The sequence below is a fragment of the Lepidochelys kempii genome, chromosome 7 (genome assembly GCF_965140265.1).
Source record: "Lepidochelys kempii isolate rLepKem1 chromosome 7, rLepKem1.hap2, whole genome shotgun sequence".
NCBI classification, from domain to species: Eukaryota; Metazoa; Chordata; order Testudines; family Cheloniidae; genus Lepidochelys; species Lepidochelys kempii.
This window is the reverse complement of record NC_133262.1, coordinates 81,791,925-81,815,366: the sequence shown is the minus strand read 5'-3', so window position 1 is coordinate 81,815,366 and position 23,442 is coordinate 81,791,925. Positions and strand designations below refer to the sequence as shown.

At 38.5% G+C, this 23,442-nt stretch overlaps 1 protein-coding gene and 1 long non-coding RNA gene across 7 annotated transcripts in view; one reads left to right on the top strand and one right to left on the bottom strand.

The window, feature by feature from the left end:
- Positions 1–21,594, top strand: part of RUFY2 (RUN and FYVE domain containing 2) — a 64,232-nt gene extending 42,638 nt beyond the window's left edge. For 3 of the 6 annotated variants that reach the window (XM_073353473.1, XM_073353472.1, XM_073353471.1), the window contains exons 14-18: positions 1,822–1,951; positions 7,307–7,401; positions 8,726–8,774; positions 15,568–15,645; positions 16,637–21,594. In XM_073353473.1, the coding sequence (XP_073209574.1) occupies positions 1,822–1,951; positions 7,307–7,401; positions 8,726–8,774; positions 15,568–15,645; positions 16,637–16,780 (496 nt within the window). In that variant the 3' untranslated portion in view covers positions 16,781–21,594. Of the gene's footprint in view, positions 1–1,821; positions 1,952–7,306; positions 7,402–8,725; positions 8,775–15,567; positions 15,646–16,636 lie in introns of those variants that run through there. The other 3 variants (XM_073353474.1, XM_073353475.1, XR_012159993.1) reach the window with 3 other exon arrangements.
- On the bottom strand, positions 273–21,715 carry LOC140914800 (uncharacterized). The gene is made up of 4 exons (XR_012159994.1): positions 11,518–21,715; positions 9,935–10,163; positions 1,784–1,882; positions 273–1,323 (listed from the first exon to the last, which is right to left on the bottom strand). It is a non-coding gene; the product is annotated as an uncharacterized lncRNA (long non-coding RNA).
- Between the last annotated feature and the right edge of the window lie 1,727 nt (positions 21,716–23,442).

Below are 23,442 nucleotides of genomic sequence, written 5' to 3'. Positions count from 1 at the left end.
ATTACTGATGATTTTTAATTAGATAAAGATGCGTCTAGGAAGGCATATATTAGGCAAGGGCAGGGTGGAAGAAAATCTGTCATTCCAAGTAAATCAAGCTACAATTGATTTTTTTTTTAAATAGCTGTCCAGCCAGAAGAGGGGGAAGAACAGGCATGTTTTTTTGGCTGAAGATAGTCTTAATTCACTAGGGAAAAAGTTGTTAACAGGAACAAAAATTTTAAATTTATAATAAACTAGATTAATCCACATTTTATTATTGTAAATCTTGCATAATTTAAACAGCATAAATTTACAGAAACTGCATAGAACAATTAAACTATTCAGGCTTGAAAAAGAAGCCAGAATCCTTCAAAGTGTTCGTAGCTGAAAGGCACTCATGAAATCCTTGAGTCTGCTAGAAACTGAAATATTAAATCAAGAAATAAAAGCCACATTCTGCTTTTACACCTGTGGAATTCCATAGACAGGTATTTGGCTCAGAGAATCAATGCAGCTACGAGTACTGATGAAACAGTCAGGAATAGCAGTAATTAGCACTTAGACTGTGCTTTCAGTGCACTTTATGAACATCCCTGAAATATCCATGTGAGGTTGGGTGGTATTTCCCCCCTATTTTAGTGAGAGAGAGTGAATGACCTAAGATTACAGCAAGGATTAGTACTTGGGAGTTCAAAGTTTCCAATCTTGTGTTCAGACCACATTGCCTCTCTTACTAATTTAAGTATCAATACTTGTTCAACCATCATGACAAATGTTCACTTTACCACCAGTCATCTTCACAGATTTTGGCAAAAGAGCAGTTCAAATCTCAACCTTAGAATTCCGCAATTCTGAAAGCTCAAGGTCATGTTCACTTCTGATCTTTTCCAACAAACAAGATGCTGAGGTAGTATCCCAAAAAGTAAGTTTTTCCTTTAAAAAATGACTTAGCTATCCTGTTATAAAATCAATATGGACATGAGTTCCTCTTGAAAAACTTTCATAACTACAGTCAGATCTTTCCTCCTTCATTAGGTAGTAGGATTTCAATCCAGGAGTTTACTCTCATCTGCCATTAGTTTGTGTTTTCTATGCGGTTATAAGAATCATTCTTTGTCCATTTAAATTGATGACAGAATTGCAACAGTGGATCCACCGACAGATTGGCCCCAGTTCCTTTAATTGTAATCCAGTAGCTGTGATTCGTATAAAGCAGAGCCTCCTTTATATCATCTGTTGTATAGGAATTTCAATAATATCCAGCAGCTCAAAATACTTTACACTGTATTCAAGATCCCTTAGAAGTTATATATTCTTAATTCTGTCCCTTTCATCTCCACTCTGAAATAAAAAATAGAGGCTTTCAATTTAAAGTCTTACTACTACCACACCTTTTATGAGCACTAGAAATTCATGTAACCACTCATCTTCTCTCACATAGGAGATCTGTATTATAAAAAAACTATATGACAGGAAAAGCTTAAGACAAACAGGAAAGGCCTCTAATATTTGTTTCAGTTGCCAAAGAATAGTTACTAGGACAGCAAATTTAAATCATTGCAAAAGCCAGTTCTTCAGAATTGTTTGACACCCTCACAGCCTCTCTCAATGGAAGCCCTCTATTTTCTTATAACTTATTACACTTGTATACAAAATCTTCTTAGGAAATTGCAGATAAATTTAAAATAAAAATAATGAACTTGTAAACAAATTGAAATAGTAAACTACTGTTGTTTGTTGGGCTGGACTGATAGTGAAACTAGAAAATAGAAAAGGGTTTATTTTTTTAAAAAGATTATACCGAAATGCACCATGATGGTCTTTTGTTTGAAATTCTAGTGTTCAACTGGAAACAGATTTGAAGATAGAAAAGGAATGGAGACAAACCTTGGAAGATGATCTGCAAAAGGAAAAAGAAACTTTATCTCATCTGAGAGTAGAGACCCAACAAATAATTTGTCTTAAAAAAGTAAAACGCTGGAGGAAAACTTTTCAATTTCACTTTAGCAGTAATTTAAAAGTGAACTTGCCAGGCTTTTAAAATATAAATGTTAACTCTCCCAGATCTGAAATCCTTAATAGAACAAATGTTTAGGCTTAAAAATACAAATATATTTTTAATTTTTTTTTTAAATCCATCCTCTCTCACCCCTGTAGTCTTAAGTTCAGGATTCTGTGTTTTCCATAAGGAATAGTGAAATCCACATTCTCCTTTCTGAATCATACTGAAGGATATTTCACTATAATCTTGTGATGGGCCAGTGAGGGTTAATGTTCTAATCCATCAAGCCCTGTCTATCTTGCTACTTAAAAATCTCATATCACTAATTTCTATAGTATCTTTACATTTCTTTACCTTGGAAGTGATTGAAAAGAAGCAAGTGTGTGGAGTGTCAGTCATTTAGCATCAAACTGAAATGAAATTAATTTGTGAGTTGCTACTGTTGCTGTTAGAATTAGATCTGAGATTTTAATAGAAATAGGTATTTTTCGTGTCCCAGCCAGACTCCCAGTGTTCACAATTTGGTACTGGAAGGGCTGATGTTAGAGGATCTGTTAGGAGTTCCTGAAATCCTTCTGGCACACCTAGATTCCGTTTCTTTTCCAGAGGAGTTACTTAGACAGAATGATCAACCACAAGCAGAACAAAATAATCAGAAATCACTGCTGGGATTCAAGTTAGAGTAAATTCTTTTGAGAGAAATTCAGGAGGCTAAAAACCATGTGGAAAATGGAGTCTGCTCAGAGTCCAATGCTGGGAGGCACTGATAATAGAGAATAGGTCTAACTAACAAACTACTGTGGGTAAGAGAGAGTTCTTGAGAAGTGTCTCACTAACCTTAAACTTTACCTGAATATATAGAAATTAACGGACTGTACCATGGATAAATATACAAAAAACTGCATGGATTCAAAATGTCATTTTAAGTTTAAAACAAAATCTTTCAGGCGAAGGAAATTACACAGTCAAAAATAGAGGAAGCAATAGATTAGTGAACAGTCAGGGGGATAATGTATGATCTGAGACAGGAGAGCAGGGATTCCATTTTTGTGTATTAGCAGACTCCCAAATAAAACACTAAAAAGAGTTACAGCAGTATATTCACAGAAGGATATTCCTGAATGGAATGAGTATTTATTGTATACCTATTTGACACACTCAGTGTGATAGGATTTCAGGAACCTACTGTTGTTTTCAAGTAGTTGGAAAAAATCCACCCATAGATGTTATGGTTTTTCAGGATTTTATTACTTGAGCCAATAGAACTAAAATATATTCTAGAGACACAAACTATAGATTTAAATTATTTGTTTCAGTTTCTTTAGTTTTTCAGGAGCAAGTAATGTAAAGCATATTTTCTATTTAGAGCAGCTAGCTTAACTAGTAAAACTCAGTTAATAAATGTGAGGACATTAGTATCTAATTTAAGAGAATTTGATCCTGAATTTTGCCCATTGAGGCACTTATCAACAAATTGACATGTGTTCATGCATATTGCTGCTGAACTCTCCAGGACTGGTATCAGAGCTGTGTACCCTTTTCTGTTGGTGTAGCCCTCTCAGATGGCCTGTCATAGCCTGTGATTGGTGGTATCATTAGCAAGAGGTAAAGCACACTTGGACTGGGCCTTTGGCTAATTGTTCTTGTCTGTTTGACAATGAGGCAGCAATTTGTTGGTAGACGTTTTCAGGTAGTAAGAAGTGCTGGGATTTTTATGGTCCCTTTTTGTGCAGTTCAGTGTTTGGGCTTTTTTTTGTGTGTGAAGAGCTCAGATACTAAAGTGAATGGGTGTTTACAAATCTTTAAATAAGAATTTTAATTAGATTCTGAATCTTCATTAAAAAAAAAAAAAGGTTATGTCCTGTCAGGCATGGTATCAGATTTTTCCCAGATCCCTTACTGACTGCAGCTAGCTAGCACCTTGGGAGAAATTTTTGAGGATGACCAGTTTTCTGACCTATGTCTTGGACTTGAGAGCCCAGTGTCCGGTACACTTTGCCCCTCTGCCCCTCACCAGATATCAGCAGTTGATATTTCTCGTCCTGAGGAACCAATTAATGTAAATAACGGTTAAAGAAAAAGGGAGAGAAATCTTAAAAGAAAATTTTATTAGGCAGTCAAGAAACCAAAGGAAACCAGCTGAGAAGTAAGTGGATATAAAACATATGAAGGTCTGAAGTTACACTGACTTTCATTTAATGTAGGTGAAAACTTTGTTGTAGAGGCAGATCTAAAAATGCTTGTATTGTTAAATCTTGTCTGCTTGTATCATCTCTCTCTTTGTCTCTTAGTATCACCGTGTCTAGAGGATAAGTCCATCAGTGATTCTCTGCTCTCTTTGTTAGTCTACTTTCCTCTACTCTTCCTTTGTGTCATGTCTTACCTCGGACTTCTTGGTTTATGCTGAGAGCCATTGAAGGAAAGGAAAAGGAGGACTTGTGGCACCTTAGAGACTAACCAATTTATTTGAGCATAAGCTTTTGTGAGCTACAGCTCACTTCATCGGATGCATAAAATGGAAAATGCAGTGAGGATGTTTTATACACACAGACCATGAAAAAATGGGTATTTATCACTTCAAAAGGTTTTCTCTCCCCCCACCCCACTCTCCTGCTGGTAATAGCTTATCTAAAGTGATCACTCTCCTTACAATGTGTATGATAATCAAGGTGGGCCATTTCTAGCACAAATCCAGGGTTTAACAACATCATCTGAGGAACATTGAGGGGAAGAGGGGGAGGAAAAAAAAAGGGGAAATAGGTTACCTTGCATAATGACTTAACCACTCCCAGTCTCTATTCAAGCCTACGTTAATTGTATCCAGTTCGCAAATGAATTCCAATTCAGCAGTCTCTCGCTGGAGTCTGGTTTTGAAGTTTTTCTGTTGTAATATCGCAACTTTCATGTCTGTAATCGCGTGACCAGAGAGATTGAAGTGTTCTCCAACTGGTTTATGAATGTTATAATTCTTGACATCTGATTTGTGTCCATTTATTCTTTTACGTATTACCAGCAGGAGAGTGGGGTGGGGGGAGAGAAAACCTTTTGAAGTGATAAACACCCATTTTTTCATGGTCTGTGTGTATAAAACATCCTCACTGCATTTTCCACTTTATGCATCCGATGAAGTGAGCTGTAGCTCACGAAAGCTTATGCTCAAATAAATTGGTTAGTCTCTAAGGTGCCACAAGTACTCCTTTTTTTTGCGAATACAGACTAACACGGCTGCTACTCTGAAACCTGAAGGAAAGGAGTGAGAGCTCTCCTGTGTATTTTTTTCAGGGTTTTATACTGTCATAATATATGAGCGTCCCTTTCCTCTTCTAGACATGCCATTGCCTCTGTATTAGTACCCAGACTACGTAACTTTTTGACAGGGCATACAATTAGAAGGGACTCAAGTAATCAAATCCAGTCCCCTGCTATCACAGGCAACCCTGTCCATAGGATCCCGTTCATAAATTTATCAAGATCTGTCTTTAAACTAGTTTTAGTATCTTTAATTTTAAAGTATCTTTAAATATTTTCAGGCGATTTTATTTCTCTCTCTTTCTGCACATCTACTATTGGATATAATATTTAATGTTAGCCATATTCTCTAGATAGGCTATTTGCTGAATTCAACAGGTGTATATGCAGCTTCATATCTTCCCCATGCAATGTCCCCTTTCCTGCTGAGACAGCACATTGAATGCTCATTTATATAGCTGCTCTTGTCCCATCCCATGTTAATTTTTGCATCACAGTGCTTAGTTGTTGTATATTCAAATTATAGCATTACTGGTTTTTGAAGAGGAATTAAGTCTTGATTTGCATTTTAGGATGAGGCCTGGTTTTAAAAGGAAGAATAAATCAAAAGGAAGAGCAGACATGCTTAATTTTTAAAAAACTGACTATGAAAAGAGAGAGAAATATTGTCCAAAATATTGCAGATTTAGAAAGTTTTCAAGATCTATAGTAAAGAAGCCAATTTTAATTGTCTTGTTTCAAATTACCACTTGTAACTGATCTACAGAAAATAATTATTCTATAGATATTGTATTAATTAGTCATCGCCTCTTAGCTGTTTCGAAACCAGAGAATCATAGCAGTTATTTTTTTAAATAGGGTATGAGTGTTCCTTTAGAAAACTGTCATCTGACATAATTACATTGTAAGATGAAATACCCATCTGTATATAGTAGAAAGAAAAATGTGAACCCATTACTTCTTATCAGAAAAAGAATCCCTGACTCATACATTCCAAGTAATATGTTTTTCCTGAAACAGTTAAGATCACAGCCACCTAAAGAGGGCAAAAAAAGGACCTCCAGCTACTTGAGGTGTTTGCAATCTCTGCTGTTGCAAGGAAAATGGGAAGGTGAAGATGCCAGAAAGATAGGAAAAAAGTGAATGTTAGATGAATTGTACTCATAGATGCATGAATACTTTTTCAGCAGTAGGGTTTGAAAGCCAACTGTTTGTCTGCCACAGTCTTGTAAGAACCTCAAGGCTCTGAGGTTAAGTGAGCATAAAATTTAAATATAAAGTAAATGTAGATTAAATAGCAGCAGAATATCCTTTCTAAGCATATGTTTGTTATACCTTTCCACCTGCTAAACTTATTTCTCAGATACCCACACAATATTTTTAGTGGCTAATAGGCACAAGAATTGTGTCCAAGGAAGGATGCTGGGGCAGTGGCATACTGGGGATGGCATAGGCTATGAGAGTCTCAGTGCTTCATGCTCCTGCAGATCTGCTAGGACTATGCCAGAGATTAATTTCTTAGGAGAACGTGAAACACATTTAAAAGGGTAAAGCGCATTTAGCCACATACATATTCTTAACCTTTTTTGGGTCTGCCTTAATCCCACCAATCCTACCTTTCCTTTTAGGGAAATAGTACAAGAATGGGGTTTCCCTTAGTATTTCTCAGTGCCTGATCCAAAGCCCATCAAAATCAGTAGCAGTCTTTCCATTGACTTCACTGGGCTTTGATTCCGGAACCTACAGCAGAAAAGTTTGAATAGTACAGGAGGAAGTGGAAATCACATAACATTACTGGATGTGGAACACAGGCAAAACCACTGGTGGTAATTATGTGGGCAAATCTTCCCTCCCTCAACCATCTCACAACTTTGTTTATGGGGTTGCTATTTATCCTTTTGATATTACCCAAATATTATTAGTGACTATTGCCCCTTCCTATAACCTTCTGACTTGACATACAATATTGGTTAACATGTAAAGTTCTAACACAAGTAACTTTCTAAGTAATAAGTGTGTACTATGTTATTTCTTCTTACTTTAAAAAATCGCCACCTTTTATTTTTTTTAAAGGAATTCCTTAAACTACAGGACAAAAATAGGCAGTTGAAAAAGATATGTCATGACCAAGAAGAAGCTCTCCAAGAACTGGCCTGCAAGCTTAGCGAGTAACTTATTTTTCTTGATGATTTTTGCAATGTAAAATTCAAGATAAAGCTACTGAAAATAACTGTGCAACTACCATGTAAATTGAGACCATGGAAATTAGGGAGGATTACTGGCTTCAAATGAAATTTATTCAGTTCAGTAGGAGGAAATTATCTGACAATTTTTCAGAAAAGAAAGCTGTGTACAAATGGCCTGGGTCTGCATCTTGAACAGAGTTACCTTCACATTAGGGTGGTGGGTAGCCTCTAGCAATCATATAATGGACTTAATTATGTTCATCTCAGAAAAATCAGTCCTAATTAAAAATGTTTTGGGCAATCTAACAGATTCCTCAGACTTATCTTATGAAGATCTTCCTGTCTCTTAATAAATGCATTCAAGACGTTGTTGGATAAAATTTGAGCATTTGTGTGAACTCCATTTCACTAAAGACTAATTCTGTTAGGAATCAATAACTGTGGGTTCCACAACAGGAAGATTCATTATAATTTGAGATGATTGTCCACATGGATCCCATTCCCTACTCTTAGGCAATGCACATCCCTGGCATATGAGCTCAGAAGCTTTTAGCAAGTAGTGATCATTAGATGCATGCGCATGTTCAAGCCTCTGCATACGTGCTAGGATTCCAGGGTATAAAATGGGATGCAACTCCAAAGACCGTTCATGTCATTAGACCATTTATCAGCAGTGGGCTCTGAACACAGTTCAGTGTCCTTTAACGCTTTCCTCCTTGGTATTTTTGAGGAATGCTTTCTCCTCTTTAAGGCTATTTTTCTCTTGTAAATAGTTATGCCATGACTAATGCCGTGTTTTACATCCTGTGTCTAAAAGAGTAGTATCATGTAGCTTATAGCTTAAAGCCCTGTTTATACTGCTTTGTTTTGCACTGGTGTAGTTGGACCCAGGGTAGATGCTCTGCAATGGAATAAAATTGCTTGCACTAGTGAAATTTAACCTAGTGAGTTTCAGATCCCATTTTGCACCAATGCAGTGTATCAGCATTAAGGATTTAGTTACACTGGCATAAATTTCCCAAGTCTATACAAGCTCTAAACATATGCCACCATTCATAGGATTGCGAACTCTTTGGAGAAGAGATTATGTCTTCCTTTGTGTTTGTACAGCACTGAACATACCCTGAATTGGGGTCTCTAGGTGCTACTGTTCATATAAATATTTTTAACAATATGTCAGCCAGAAGTTCATAATAATTTGCCTTTGACTTTTAAAAGAATAGTAACTTCTAAAGTATTTTAACCATATGTGGTAACTAAATACTCTCAATAAATGTCTAAACTATGTATAATCTTCTATGTTTAGATCAAAGCTTAAAATAGAAGATATAAAAGAAGCAAACAAAGCATTACAGGTTAGTAAGATTTGGAGGGAAAAGGAGGGAGGCTTTTTCTTACAGTTATTTTCTTGGAAATTTTTAAACACGAGAGAAGATTTTCTCCAAAGGTAAGCATTTAGGATAGATTTTCATTTTTCTGGTCTCATGCTCCAGGATGAGATAAGTAGGCATTCTCTGAAGCACTTAATGGAACAGTTTGACTGCTTTGGACCTACTTAATTTTGTTTGGAATGTTGTGATGGGACCTTGGTTTTTGTTTTGAATTTGCTATCAAAATACCTTAATCTTTTAGTTTAAAAAAACTATATTATTATATGAAATAAGCGAATATCTCCTTGGTGAAGTTAAATTCCAGCTTGGTTATTTAGTCCTAAGGAACTGAATTATTACTGAATATAAATTTGTATAAGAGAGCCTGGTGAAATGTCCTTGGAGCTCTTTAGTTTCTGGATGTTGGGTGCTATCCTGAATGCTTATGAAGCTCTTTGTGGCAGAGACCATCTTCTTGTTACTTGTTTTTACAGTGCTTAGCACAATGGGGTGTTGGTCCATGACGTGGGGCTCCTAAGCCCTACTACAGTTCAAATATATTATATCAAATTAATGATAAAATTATTTTCACGTAACTGTTGTTTGAAATAATTTCTTATGTGCACTCATCTACACCTCAGGCAAAGTTGTGATTTATTGATTGTTGGTTTGGCCAAAAAGAACTTAACAGTTCACAATGCTGCTATCCGTTTCCCCAGTCTGAAGCATTAGATTGTTGCCGTCTGAGAGGCACTATGGTCCAGTGGATGGGGCATTGGATTTGGTCTCAGAGAACTTATGTTCTCTTACTGGCTAGCTGTGGGACATTGGGTGAATCACTCTGTCCCTTTGTATGTCTCTTTCGGTTTCTGAGTAGTGTCCCTGCGGGAGCTCCACTTCAGATGTGCATGCATCCCTGCACCTTTGGAGATTTGTGGCAGCAATGCCCATTCGACCCGCGCATGCCCCTATACATCCTCATGCCCCATGCTGAGGCTATACAAAGCTGTGCAGGTGAACCCCCCTCAGTTCCTTCTCAGCCAACATTGGCCTGAAACAGAGTTTAGCGTATGCCTGTTTGCTTAGCGCTTGTTTGCCTTCTTTATTAGTATTTAGCGGTAAAGTTAGTAGAGTAGGTTCAGTACCTTACAGTTGGACTGTTTGTCCCCTTTTTTCTTTTCTTTTCCCCCCAATGAGGGGTTTGAGTAACTTATTTTCTTCTGTTGGGAATCTGGGCTACCTGGGCTTTAAAATGTGCCTCTCGCATAGAGAAGCTGTCCTTGTTAGTCATGGGCACTCCTACTGCATTCATAGTTTGGGAAATTCGCATACTCCTAGCAAGTGTAAAATCTGCTTGTCCTTTAAGGGAATATCCTGTAAAGACAGGGAAATTAATTATAGACTTTAAATGATAAAAAAAAAAATTACTACATCCCAGTTTTTTATTCTTTCACCCAGCACCAAACTCTCTGGTCATGGATGTAGTCAATGAAAGGGGCAGATGGTGTACCCAAAAGGCCACTCCTTATAATATTTGATACCAGATATGTCTATTTGTTTGTAAGAGCCATTCATCAGCAACACTTCAGTTAAGGATAGCTCATCACCAGGTGCTGATGTCAAAATATGACTACCTGGACAATGCGAAGTTCAAGGATTTTATTGACCATTTACTACAGGAACATTGAGGACAGTTCTGTGCCATAATAAAGGAGGATCAGGCTTTTGTAAAAGACCTCACTGCAGGCTTCATAGATGTGGCTGACACTGCAGCCGGGTCTGTTTCCATCGCAGTTGTGACAAGGCTAACTTCCTGGGTTCAGTTGTCTGGGTTTCCACAGGAGGTACAATCAACCATGAAGGATTTACTTTTCAGTGGCCAGAAGCTTTTCATAGATTCCACAGACAACTCACTTCACACCCTAAAAGACTCTAGGGCAACGCTTAGGTATTTAGGAGTATATGCATCTGCTGATAAGAGAGAATGTAGCATGTCTCAAAGATCCCACCCTGTTCAGTTTTCTATCTCCCGCAGAACACTGGAACCAACAGCTAAGAGGTATAGGTTTTCAAAGAAAAGGCCTGTAACTACCTTGACTGCATCAGCTGAGCCTTTGGCATTGTCCAAACATTATTTTTGATGGTTTGGTCTAGAGTCCAGACCACCCAATGACCAGATTTTATCAGCTGCATTACACATACGCCCCTTCCTCAATTTGGACACCGTCTCTCTATATTTTGTCAAGCCTGGGAGGCTATAACATTGGACAAATGGGTATTGGAGGCGATTACTTTGGGTTCTACAATCCAATTTACCTCCACCCTGCCCCTTCAACCACTTAACCCATTATGATTAATTCTTACACAGGAAATGTCATCACTTCTAAATCTAGGAGACATAGAACCAGTCTCACAAGGGAAAAGGGTTCTATTTAAGATACTTTTTGATACCTAAGAAAAATGGATCTCAGACAACTGGACAAGGATGTCAGACAATTAAAATTCAAGATGGTGTCCCTAGCAGATTTAATTCCCTCCCTGGAATTGGGACTGGTTTGCGACCCTCGACTTCAGAGGTGCCTACTTCCATGTAATAATTCATCTTTCCCACAAAAGAGTTCTACAATTCACTTTCAGTCATAATTGTTACCAATACCAACTCCTACCCTTCGGTCTGTCTTCAGCCTCTAGGGAATTCTCAAAAATTATGGCAGTTGTAGATGCCTACCTCTCTTGTCTAGGAAGAACTGTTATTCTACCTCAGCAACTGGCTCCTCAAAGGTTAGTCGTATCCAGAGATATGGTCAGCAGTGCAAACAACAATTTCAGCATTCTGAAGTCTAGGCCTGCAAATAAATCTCGAGAAATTAATTTTCTCAGTAATTTCTCTTCATAAGAGAACTTCCAGATTTAATAATGTGCAGATCTTATCTCCCTCTCACCTGGTTTCTTGCTCTAAGGAATCTTATACAAAGAGTGCAGCTCAGCCTTCAAGTTCCAGTAAGGACATGTGTGCAACTGCTGGGACACCTGGTGGCTTGCATTTTGTGACATAAAACACCAGGTTATATCTTCAGTGTCTCCAGGGATAGCTCAGGCCTGTTTCTGTACCCCGCAAACATGGTTTGAAGAAGCAGGTATCTGTACCTAGATAGATCCTACAGTCACTCACCTGGTGGCTGAATCCTTCCAAAGTTTGTGCAGGAATCCTGTTCAGTCAGAAACACCTTACAGTTATATTAACATTGGATGCTTCCCTCTTGGGATGGGGAGCACATTTGGGTCCTCACGCAGTCCAAGGCAAATGGCCACAAAAGGAACAGCACTTGCACATCCACCTGTTTGAATTAAGGGCGATCAGAAATGCTTACCTCCAATTTTTTCCCTGCTCAGAAACAAGTCCATCAAGAGATCTTGACAGACAGCATAGCATGCATGAACTGTATCAATCATCAAATCAGAGCATTTTCCCCCTCACTCTGGGCCAAAGCGATAAAGCTTTGGAACTGGTGCATCACCAGTTGGATAGTCATCTTGACTTCTTACCTCCTGAGGATACAAAATACCATGGTGGACGAACTGAGCAGATGTTTCGCCCTAAATTTTGAAGGGGAGTTGGACTCTGGAGTCCTCAGCAAAATATTCCTAGCTTGGGGATTTCCAGAGGTTGACTTTTTTACCACAGCAGCCAAAACAAAGAGCAAGGAATTCTATTCCAGAGGAGGATTCAGTCCCCAATCTCAAGGGGACTCTTTCCTTGTTACATGGACCAAAGATCTTTTTTATGCGTATCCAACTCCATTGCTCTTAAGGATCCTTATCAAGATCAGACAGGACCAAGCCAAAGTCATTCTGCTGCACAAACTTGGCCAAGCCAAGTTTGATTCCCCTACCTCATCAAACTCATCTCTTGCCCTCTGTGGCAGCTCCTGATCATATCTTGATGGTTGTCTCAGGATCCAGGTCAGATGCTTCGCCCTAATCTGAACATCCCACAACTGCAAGCTTGGTTCCTCAGTAGTTTTCAGGACAAGAGATCACATGTCCATTGGAAAACAAAGATACCATTAAATAGCAGAAAGGAATCTACTACACACACTTTCCTTCAGAAATGGAGAAGATACTATCTGTGGTGTAACTGGCATCATTTTCCTCCGACCCACTCCTCTTTCTTCAATCCTGGAGTTAGAACTCATGGAAAGGCCTGAACTTTTTTTATCAAGCTTCATTCAGTGGCAGTGACAGCTTTACATGTGGTAGGTTTCTCATTATTCACTCATCTGACCACAACAAGATTCCTAAAAGGACTTATACATTTTTTTCTCAGATTAGAGCCCCTATGCCGCTTGTGGGATCTCAACCTGGTTCTTAACTGCCTCATGAAACAACCCTTTGTGCTTGCTGCTACATCTCTCTTTGAAGACTGCCTTCTTGGTGGCCATTACCTCTGCTCAGAGGTTGGGGAGATGGGGATTCTAATGGCAGATCCTTCTTTTACTGTCTTGTCCAAGGAGAATGTATCTATACAGCCTCATCCAAAGTTCTTATATAAGGTGTCCTCTGGGTTTCATATCAACCAAGCTACTCACCCTCCAGGTTTTTTTCTGAAGCTGCATCAGCTTACAAAGTAGTCTGTCTTTCAACACTGGACTTTGAGGGTGTAAGCCTTTTCTTTGAACAGGTCTAGGCCAGTCAGGAAGACCCCTTAGATTCCTTTTGTTTTTGTTTCAAATTGATCTAAGGAAGTGCCTGTTTCCACTCAGGGATTTTTTAAATGGATCTCTGAATGTATTATTGCCTGTTATGATTTTACTCAAAATACACTTCCCCTAAGAGTGATTGTACACTCTACTAGATCACAATCTACAACTGTAGCCATACTCAAAGATATTCCTGTTGCTAAAATTTGCAGGACTGCAACAATGTCCTTGGTGCACACATTTTCTGACCACTGTGCCCTAATTCATGCTGCAAGATCAGATGTGTCAGTAGGTAACACAATTATTTCTTCGGTGGTGGACTCTGTTCTGAAACTCCCACCTCCTTAAAGGGTTACTGCTAGGGAGTCATCTAAAGCGATGCACCAACAGGGATGCTACTCAAAGAAGGAGCAGAGGTTATTCACTTTGTGCAATAACTAGAGTTCTTTGAGATGTGTCCCCCTGTGTGTGCACTCCCCTTTGCTTCAGAGTTGCCTCTGTGGGTTTTGCAGTAGAGAAGGAACTGAGGGCAGTTCACCTGCGCAGCCCTACATAGCTTCAGTATGGGGCATGAGGATGTGTATGGTGCATGTGTGGGCCACATAGACACTGCTATCAAACATCTCTGATTGAAGGCATGGGTGCATACGCACCTAAAGTGGATCACCCACAGGGACACGCATCTCAAAGAACTCCAGTTACTGCACAAGGTGAGTAACCTGTCCTCCTCCTTCCACTCTTTATTCCTCTTGTTTATTTAGCCTGTGTGACATTACCCAGCGTACAATCTGGACTGTTGAACAGCTGGGTTCCCTCAAATTTCCAAGTTGGGGTGCCTTTTACAATGCTTCGCTGTAACAGCAACCACTCGTGGTCCTGCTCTCTCACACCCTCTAACATGTAAAATTGCTCCCAGTTGAATTATACAAAAGCTTTGGCCACTCACTCATGAATTACATACAGGGCAACACCACCAACTTCCCAGTCCCAGACCTTCCCCCAGAAACGTGCGTCTTGTATTTCCCAGCTTTCTACTGGACAATGCAAGCTCATATAAGGTCAGTGCTATTATCTCAAGTGGAGGTTCCCAACACTTCAATACAAACACACACTGGTTTAGATAAAACAAGTTTATTAACTACAGAAAGATAGATTTTAAACTATTGCAAGTAATGAGGCATAAAAGTCAGAACTGGTTACAAAAAAGAAAAGGTAAAATGCAAACTAATACCGAATTTAACAAGTTAAGTGTGTTTTAAAAGCAAAAAGGGTTTTCTCACCATATGCTTACAGCAATCTGGCTGGATTGCTTCAGCCAGGACCTCCCCCCATTCAATGATTCTTCCTTTGTTTTTCAAACATTGTTGATGTCATGAGTAGAATTGAGGGGAGAGATAATTTGTGTTGTGTGTGTCCTCTGTTCTTATATCATTCTCCCCTCCTTGAGGATTATTTCCAGCTGGGGTTTAGGTGACAGTCTGTTTATACAGGAACCACAGTTGACCCCTGCTGTCGATATGTAAAGTTCTTGCTTACACCCTTCTTCATGCTGAAGAATGGCCACTTAACTAGGTGATAGTTTATGATAATCCATTTGATTATGCTGATACCTGGTTGGGGTATCTGTGTCATCACCAGCTTTTCTAACCTTGGAACATGTCAGAACAATGTTATACAGTAAACTCTTACAACGTTACCACACATATTTTACCAGGACAATAATGATCAGCAGATTGAGTTTTTAAATGATACCTCACAAGGCATATTTTGTACAAAATTTATCGTAGTTTTGTAAAAAGGGTAACATTGGGTACAGACTGTCACAGCCTATGCAAGTTCTTTTGGGGCAGGATCCATCTCTTATGTCTCTCATCTGTTTATACAGTGCCTCATATACTGGAACACTGATCTCAGTTGGCACAATGAGGATACAACTCCAGATGTTACTGTAATATAAACAAAGAATAGTGCTTCTGTTGAGCACTCCTGTCCCCAAGAGCCCCAAAGGTTGGATGTGTCACAAATATTTTGTGTTCTCTGAAAAAACTTTTCCTCTCCTCCCCTCCCCGCCCCTCCAGGGACAGGTTTGGCTGAAAGACAAAGAAGCTACACACTGCAAGTTATGTGAAAAGGAATTTTCTCTTTCCAAAAGAAAGGTAAGATTGGGTAGAGATCTAGATCAATTCCCAATCTTTAAATGTCATATATAAAGAACATTCAATTTACTACTCTTAGAGGTACAGCAGAGACTCTCACACATGAATTAATAGAGTTATTTTAGGGACATTTCCTAAAATGCTTAATTTGAACTTCTCCATCTGTGTTTGTTGTGTACATACACACATGGGCCCTGATTCTACAAGGTGCTCCATGTGGGCAGACCCCTATGCCTGCACAGAGCCCCACTCATGACCTCAGGGGTTTGTCCATACAGTGCACCTTGTAGGATCAGACCCTTAAGTAACTTTTGAAGTGCACTGAGATCTGTTACTGTCTCAAGTAAATTATTACAGCTGGTGATATTGTATTTAAAAAGTGTTTGCAATGCATATTTATACAAGAGACTAAGAAAATATGAATTAATATCCTGAGTTTTAAAACAGCTTGTAGAAGGTTGTATTTGTGCATGTGCTTTAACTGCTTCTGAAATTAAATTATCTCAACCAATTTTAATTTTTTATTTTAATCCCTTTAGCTACTAGAGATTCTGGACAGATCATTTCATTTTCAAATCAAACCCATATTGACTTCTACAAATGTAATTCAAGACATTTTTAGCATGTTATTTTACAGCGTACATGATGCTGCATGCATAGGTCTTGAAAAGCAAAATTAAGCCCCAGTTAGTGGTAACGTTATTTATAGTGCATTTTCATTTGATTTTGGTAATTTCAGTTATACTTTACTTAGGTCAGAAATAGGAGGTTCATAGATTGGTAGCTTGTCTAGAAAAGCATTACAGATTGGGGCTTTTCATGTGTTGTCCTGTCATCTTTAAAAAACAGCCATCACACTTCTTACCTAGAACTTAAAAGTTTAATTTCAAAAAGTTCTGTTTCCATATTTATTATAACAGCTGATTATCAAATGTATAACAAACTTTGTGTGCAATTTAAAATATCCTTTTGTTTCTCCATCTTTATTTAGCATCATTGTAGAAACTGTGGTGAAATTTTCTGCAACGCCTGTTCTGACAATGAACTGCCTTTACCATCCTCACCAAAGCCTGTACGGGTCTGTGATTCCTGCCATGCGTTTCTTATACAGAGATGCTCTTCTAACATGCCATAAGATTCCTCTCCAAAATATTTATGAACTGTTGCTATTTAACATAGTACATAAAAAGATATAATGTAAAGTATTAACATGTATATTCCTGGAATACAAGTAAGCAGTGTAGATTTGGATTTTCAAAATATACTAAGGCCTGGTCTACACTACAGTTAGGTTGATGTAAGCCACCTTGTGTTTTCCTAGTTGTGCATGTGTCGATGCTTAGTCTCCTACTGATGTAAGCGGCCTGTTATGCTGACATAGTAACACTACCTTCCCAAGCAGCGTTGAGCCATGGTCGATGCATCATGAGTGAAGATTCTGCGTTGCCCATGTCAACTCGAACAGTCCTCCAGCAGCTGTCCCATAATCCTCAACACTGACTCCTCTGGTTTGTTGTGTAGATGTGGCCTAAGGGAGTTAGGTATCCAGCTCCCATTGAAACTTAATGAGAAACAGGTGTCTAGCACCCTTGCGCTCCTTTACAGATCCCAGCCTTTAATATTTGATCCTGTTTGTTACACCCAACAGGCAGCAAAGGAATTAAAGGTTTTATATAGTTTTAATGGAGAGAGTATTTCATATTCAAGTTTTTCTTCAACAGAGTTCATGTAATGGTATTTAAAGGACATTGAACAAAAGTTTGACAGGAACCTATTTCCTTTTCTACCCAAACACAGACAGTGGGAATTCGAATAGATGTGCAGGGTAATTCAAAATAATACATTACAAATTAAGCAATTTTGTAAAACATATTAAATCAATCTTGTTTAATTAAGCATAAGTATTTACACAGTTAACATTTCCCTTATTTTTAGTTATCTACTTATTTTTTAAAAACTGGTCTGTTATTTTAGGAGAAAATACACTCTTATAATAGCCGAAATTACTCTCAGATATATGCAAACAACTTCCATTGATGTCAACAGAAGTTCCACATGCATATCTGAGGATAAAACTTTAAATTTAGATAACTCATAACTGTATGTTATGTATTTACCGTATTACTTTAGAGAAAAATCACTGCTTCACACTCAAAACACTGTTTCATTTTAGTGCCTGTTTTTTAATACTTTTGATCTTCAGATTTCTGAGATAAGTGGGAATATGTTAATTACATTGAAAAACCATCTTTAGACGGAAATGATTCCATAAATGTAAATTAAATATGTTTTGTGCTTTTTTTAGGTCATATTCCAACTGAGGCACTACACTAAATTTTTTCTTTTCATAATGTTTACAGAATATAAGAATGTTTGTTTTATTTACTTTTAATTATTCAGTGGCGAAAAAAGGAAAAATCCAATTTTTTTTTAGCAGTATTCAATCTGCTTTTTAACATTTCATCCCCTAGTTTACATTATAATACTTTATTTAGAGGCTTAATATTGAGTTAGTGCATAAACATCCTTCTGTTCTTGCTACCAACTGCAGAATATGTGTACATCAAGATAAAATGCTTTAAAAGCTAAATATTTCAATTAAATATACACTAATCCTGGTCTAACTGCAAATTTCAATAGTGAGTTAGGAAAATGTTTTAGCCAATCAACCTCCAGGAGTGATTCCATTTAGTTTAAAAATATTAAATGAAGGAGCAACTGAATTATGAAGCTATAACTCTTTTATATTAAAGGTTTTAAAACCCAGTATTACTACTTGTTTAAAAGAAGCCTATCTAAATAAATGAGAGAGAATAGAGTTGTAAGTCTATGTCTACACTACTGTGGGATTGACGGTGCTGTGATCGATGCACCAGGGGGCTATTTAGTTCATCTAGTGTTGACCTGCTAAATCAACAGCAGAGTGCTCTCTGGTCGACTCTGGTACTCCACCGGGAACAAGAGGAGTAAGATAAGTCGACAGGAGTGCATCTCCTGTCGACACATGCGGTGTAGACACTGCAGTAAGTCGACCTAGGCAACGTCGACTCTAGCTACGTTATTCACGTAGCTGGAATAGCGTAACCTAGACGACTTACTGCAGTAGTGTAGACATAGCCTAATACTAAGTAGGATGTGCCTTGTGTTAATAGGTTGATCAACTGTTGTTTTAGCTGCCATCTGGCAGTGACGACTATAATTAGGTTGCAAAACGTCTGTTCTAACTCCCTGTTTTCACTGGTTGTAACTTTTCCATACTCACCTTTTGCATTAAAATTTTCCAGACTTGGTATCTGCTTAAAATGAATTTTGTTATGGAAACTTTTTGAGCAGAAACAGTTTGGCCTGTTTTCACTATGAGGATAGTGGAGGTGGGGAAATATTTTTTCAATTTAGAAGAAAAATTGCAAGGTTTTTTCAGGTGAGAAAGGTGAAATATGGAAAGGAAATAGTCATCACTGAAGCTGTGCACAAGATTGTTCTGGAGCAAAATGGGTTTGATTTGACCAAATGAGTGTTTGAAAAATCACTAACCCCTTCCTTTAGACTTAGGCATTCTCCACTGGGGGAAGGCTCTGGCTGATGAGATGCTGTGCTCCTGAGGAGCTTAAGAACTTCACCAGCCCAGAGCTTTGTGTAGCTGCAGTGTTAATAGGGTGCAGAAGAGAGGGCTTCTGTTCCCTCTGAGGGGTTTGACCAGTGTTTTGTTTAGGCAAGCTGACCTGGACTGCATGCACAACGCTCCTTACACTGCAGTTCTACTTAGACAAGTAGCTCCGTAAAAATGGTATGTAATTAGTCTGTGTCAATGCATACAAACAAAGGGGAGAGTTAGGGTTGAGTGTGAACCCTTAACTTTGTCATATCCTGATATTTGTTTGAGTGCTTAACCATGGGACCTTAATGCTTTTTTCTATGCTTTGTGGCTGAGCACTAAGACCCTTCCCTTGATTTTTCAGAACTTCAAATTTGATCATTAGAAACTTCTTTGAATCTAATAGAGAAGTTTCTGCTCTGATCTTACTTAAGGTAGAGTGGATATCTTGAGTTCTGTGAAAACAGAGTCCATTCTGGGAGCAAAATAAAGAGGTGAGATCTGAACTGTGTCAACATTTTTAAATTTACAAGACCCATTTCTAGACAGAAAAATGTACTGCATTGTCCAGGTTTGGATTAGTACATTTGCACTGATAGTAAAGTATTTGTACAGTGGAAATTCTTAGAGGAGTATTGTTTTGGTATTAAGAGGAGCAGCCCTAAACTGTGGATTTATTGATATTCATCAGAATATTTCTTTTAAAAAATTGGTCTCTCTTTGTTACAAAGAGAGTCTTTACAGTCAATAGGCCAAATTCTCCAGCACATTATAGCCTTTTGCATCAGCCTACCAATGCCAAGGGTCAAAAAAAACATACAGCCAGTATAATGAGCTATATGACAGTCCTCAACCTAGGGAGTGTGACCAAAGCACCTTAACTCTGTCATTCACTGGCTGCCTGAACAGCCCATGGGCTTTGCTCTCACCTACACCAAGGTGAAGGGTATACTACATCAAACACAGATCTAGCACTGGGATCAGGGAGCTCTTAATAGTTCTTGCTGACACCGCTCCTTAGCTTTGTCTGTCATCTATTAGGCATAGCTGAGAATCTGGCTCTAGTACCTGATATGAACTCCTACTGAAACCTCCCCCAGGAGAGTTATGGACTTCTGTTAATGCCTTAATGGGTTGTTTACATCAATCCTAACTGCAAACACTTTGGATGCCACATGCACAGATAAACTCTTCATGTCTCAGTGATGTACAGTACCAAAGAGACAAAATGGACTTGTTTAGGTGCAGATTCTGCACCTGTGGGTGTATAGAGCACTCTAAGTGGCTCCACTGCACGTGGAGGGGGAGAAGAATCGATGAGGGTTAGGAATGAGAGGAAGTCCGACAGTGTGGTGTTGAGGCAAGTGATTGCGACTGCACTGAACTATTGGCTAGGTCCCAGTAAAGAGAGATGCAACAATTACGGTGCTTACAGCAGCCTGCAGGCGGTTCTAGCAAAAGCTATTTGTGCTCTGCAGTAAGCTAAATTCTGTAGAAAAATTCCTGTATTCAGTGACACTTTGTTGTGGTAGAGGAAATTTTGTGGTAGGTATCTTAAAAGTAAAAAATTGAGGTTTTTATTTAAATATGAAAATGAACAGTATAACCAGTAGCCTGTTTATTTTAAAATTATTTCTTAAGTTTCCCTTCACTTTGAGTTATTGATATGCCAAAATATTTTTGCACTGACCACATAATTGTATTGTAGATGTTGTCCAGAGCAAAGCTGGAGATTTTGCCAGCTACTTAAGAAACACTTGGGCCTTTTAGCACCTGGGTGGGTGTGGGAGACTGTCTGAGATTGTTCAAAGAACATTTGCAAATGTTTCTTCTCAGTGATCAGCAATTTAAATGTCAACAATGTGAAATATTTGTCATCTCTAGGTTTCAGAGCCATGTAAATGAATAGGAAAGTTCACATCTCAAAGTTGTTTCAGGCTGTGCAAAAGCAGGTAGATATCACTACATCAGTTACACTTGTGCTGCATTTTCAAGTTCTTCGCAACTGTAAGTGTTAGAATATTTATTAAAGATGTGTAATTGTATGGCAAAGTCATGAACTACATGGGGCCACAAAGCTGTTCTGCTCCTTGGTGAGAGGGGAAGATTCTCCCTTCCTATCACCTTGCAAACCTGCAGAACTTGGGCTTTGTGAGTGAGAGGGTTTGAGTCAGTATGACATGACGTGATAAATCCTGCCCCTTTTAAAAATGGATATTGCATGGCAACTGTCTGCTGCTAGAACACGTGTACCTATTCCTGTAGTGTTTGATGTCAGTTATATAACAATACACCCAGCAATTATTACATGTGATAACATCTCTATAAGTTTCAGAGTAGCAGCCATGTTAGTCTGTATTTGCAAAAAGAAAAGGAGGACTTGTGGCACCTTAGAGACTAATAAATTTATTTGAACATAAGCTTTCGTGGGCTAAAGCCCACTTCATCAGATGCATTCAGTAGAAAATACAATGGGGAGATTTATATACACAGAGAACATGAAACAATGGGTGTTACCATACACACTGTAAGGAGAGTGATCACTTAAGGTGAGGTATTACCAGCAAAGAGGGGGGGGGGGGGGGGGCTTTTGTAGTGATAATCAAGGTGGGCCATTTCCAGCAGTTAACAAGAACATCTGAGGAACAGTGGGGGGTGGGGGGGGAATAAACATGGGGAAATAGTTTTACTTTGTGTAATGACCCATCCACTCCCAGTCTCTATTCAAGCCTAAGTTAATTGTATCCAGTTTGCAAATTAATTCCAATTCAGCAGTCTCTCCTTGGAGTCTGTTTTTGAAGTTTTTTTTATTTCCCCATGTTTATTTCCCTCCCCCCCCCCCCCCCCCCCGGTTCATCAGACGTTCTTGTCAACTGCTGGAAATGGCCCACCTTGATTATCACTACAAAAGGTCGTCCTACACGTCCCGTGTCGTGTCGTCCCCCCCGCCCCCCGTAATAGCTTACCTTAAGTGATCACTCTCCTTACAGTGTGTATGATAACACCCATTGTTTCGTGTTCTCTATGTATATAAATCTCCCCACTGTATTTTCCACTGAATGCATCCGATGAAGTGAGCAGTAGCTCACGAAAGCTTATGCTCAAATAAATTTTAGTCTCCAAGGTGCCAAATGATCTCTATAAATTGCATTTAGTATACACCTCACCTGAACTCTGCTCCGTACCCCATTTCTACTGGGACTACTAACAGTCCAAACTTTTGTCCACTGTTTGAAAAAGAAAACCCACTCTGCCAGAATAAAACTTCCTTCTTCCACATGAATGCCTCAATCCTCCAATAAGCATTGCACACTAAATTCATTATGGGATTGGGCTCCAACTGCAGAATTTACTCCTAAATCTCCATGTCTCTTGTGTTAATCCTATCAAATAGGGTCTATTCTCCAAGTCCTCTCTCTCCAAAGGGCTCAGTTCAGTGTCATCTCCTTTATCACACCACATGCTGGCATGTCTTCTTTTATGACCTCCCACCACTTCTTGGGTCAGCCTCTCTTTTTCCCTTGATCTGTTGGACTCACATAGTTGTGAGGACTGCATTGTACATGGCCAAGCCATCTGAGCCTGCATGCCCTCATTTTTTTAAATCTATCAGTGTTACTGTGAACATGTCTCTAACACCACATTCCTCACCAGGTCTTTCTTGCTTACACCACTCATCCATCTCAGATTTGCATTTATGTGGAACAGAGCTGTTGCTCAACACTCAAGTGTCATACATTAAAACAATGAACCACTGTTGTATAGACTTCTCTTTTAAGTTTACTGGTAACTTCCTGTCTCTTTCCATTTGACCCAGGAGTTTATTCTAGTTCTAATTTTGTCCTTATTTCTCCCAAATCTGCACTGGTCAATGGAAAACCCGAATAGTTATCAGCCTAATTATTTCCTTTATCCACAGATTTGGATTGCTCCTATTATAGGAGCCAAGATGGTTTTGAAACAATTCCATTTTTTAACTCAGCTTCATAAATCATTCTTGCACATAAAATGCTTAGCTGTAGCCTTTGAGAGTAGTCATGCAATTAATGTTCTACTGATGATACCAAGAATTTAATTGTAAGTGCTTTTGTAAAGAATTTTTTTTAAAAATTGAGATTTTTGTAAATTAAAATAATGCAAATGTTTGTAAACATGTAATTTGTTTGAAAAAATAAAATGTGATGTAACCAAACTGCACCTAA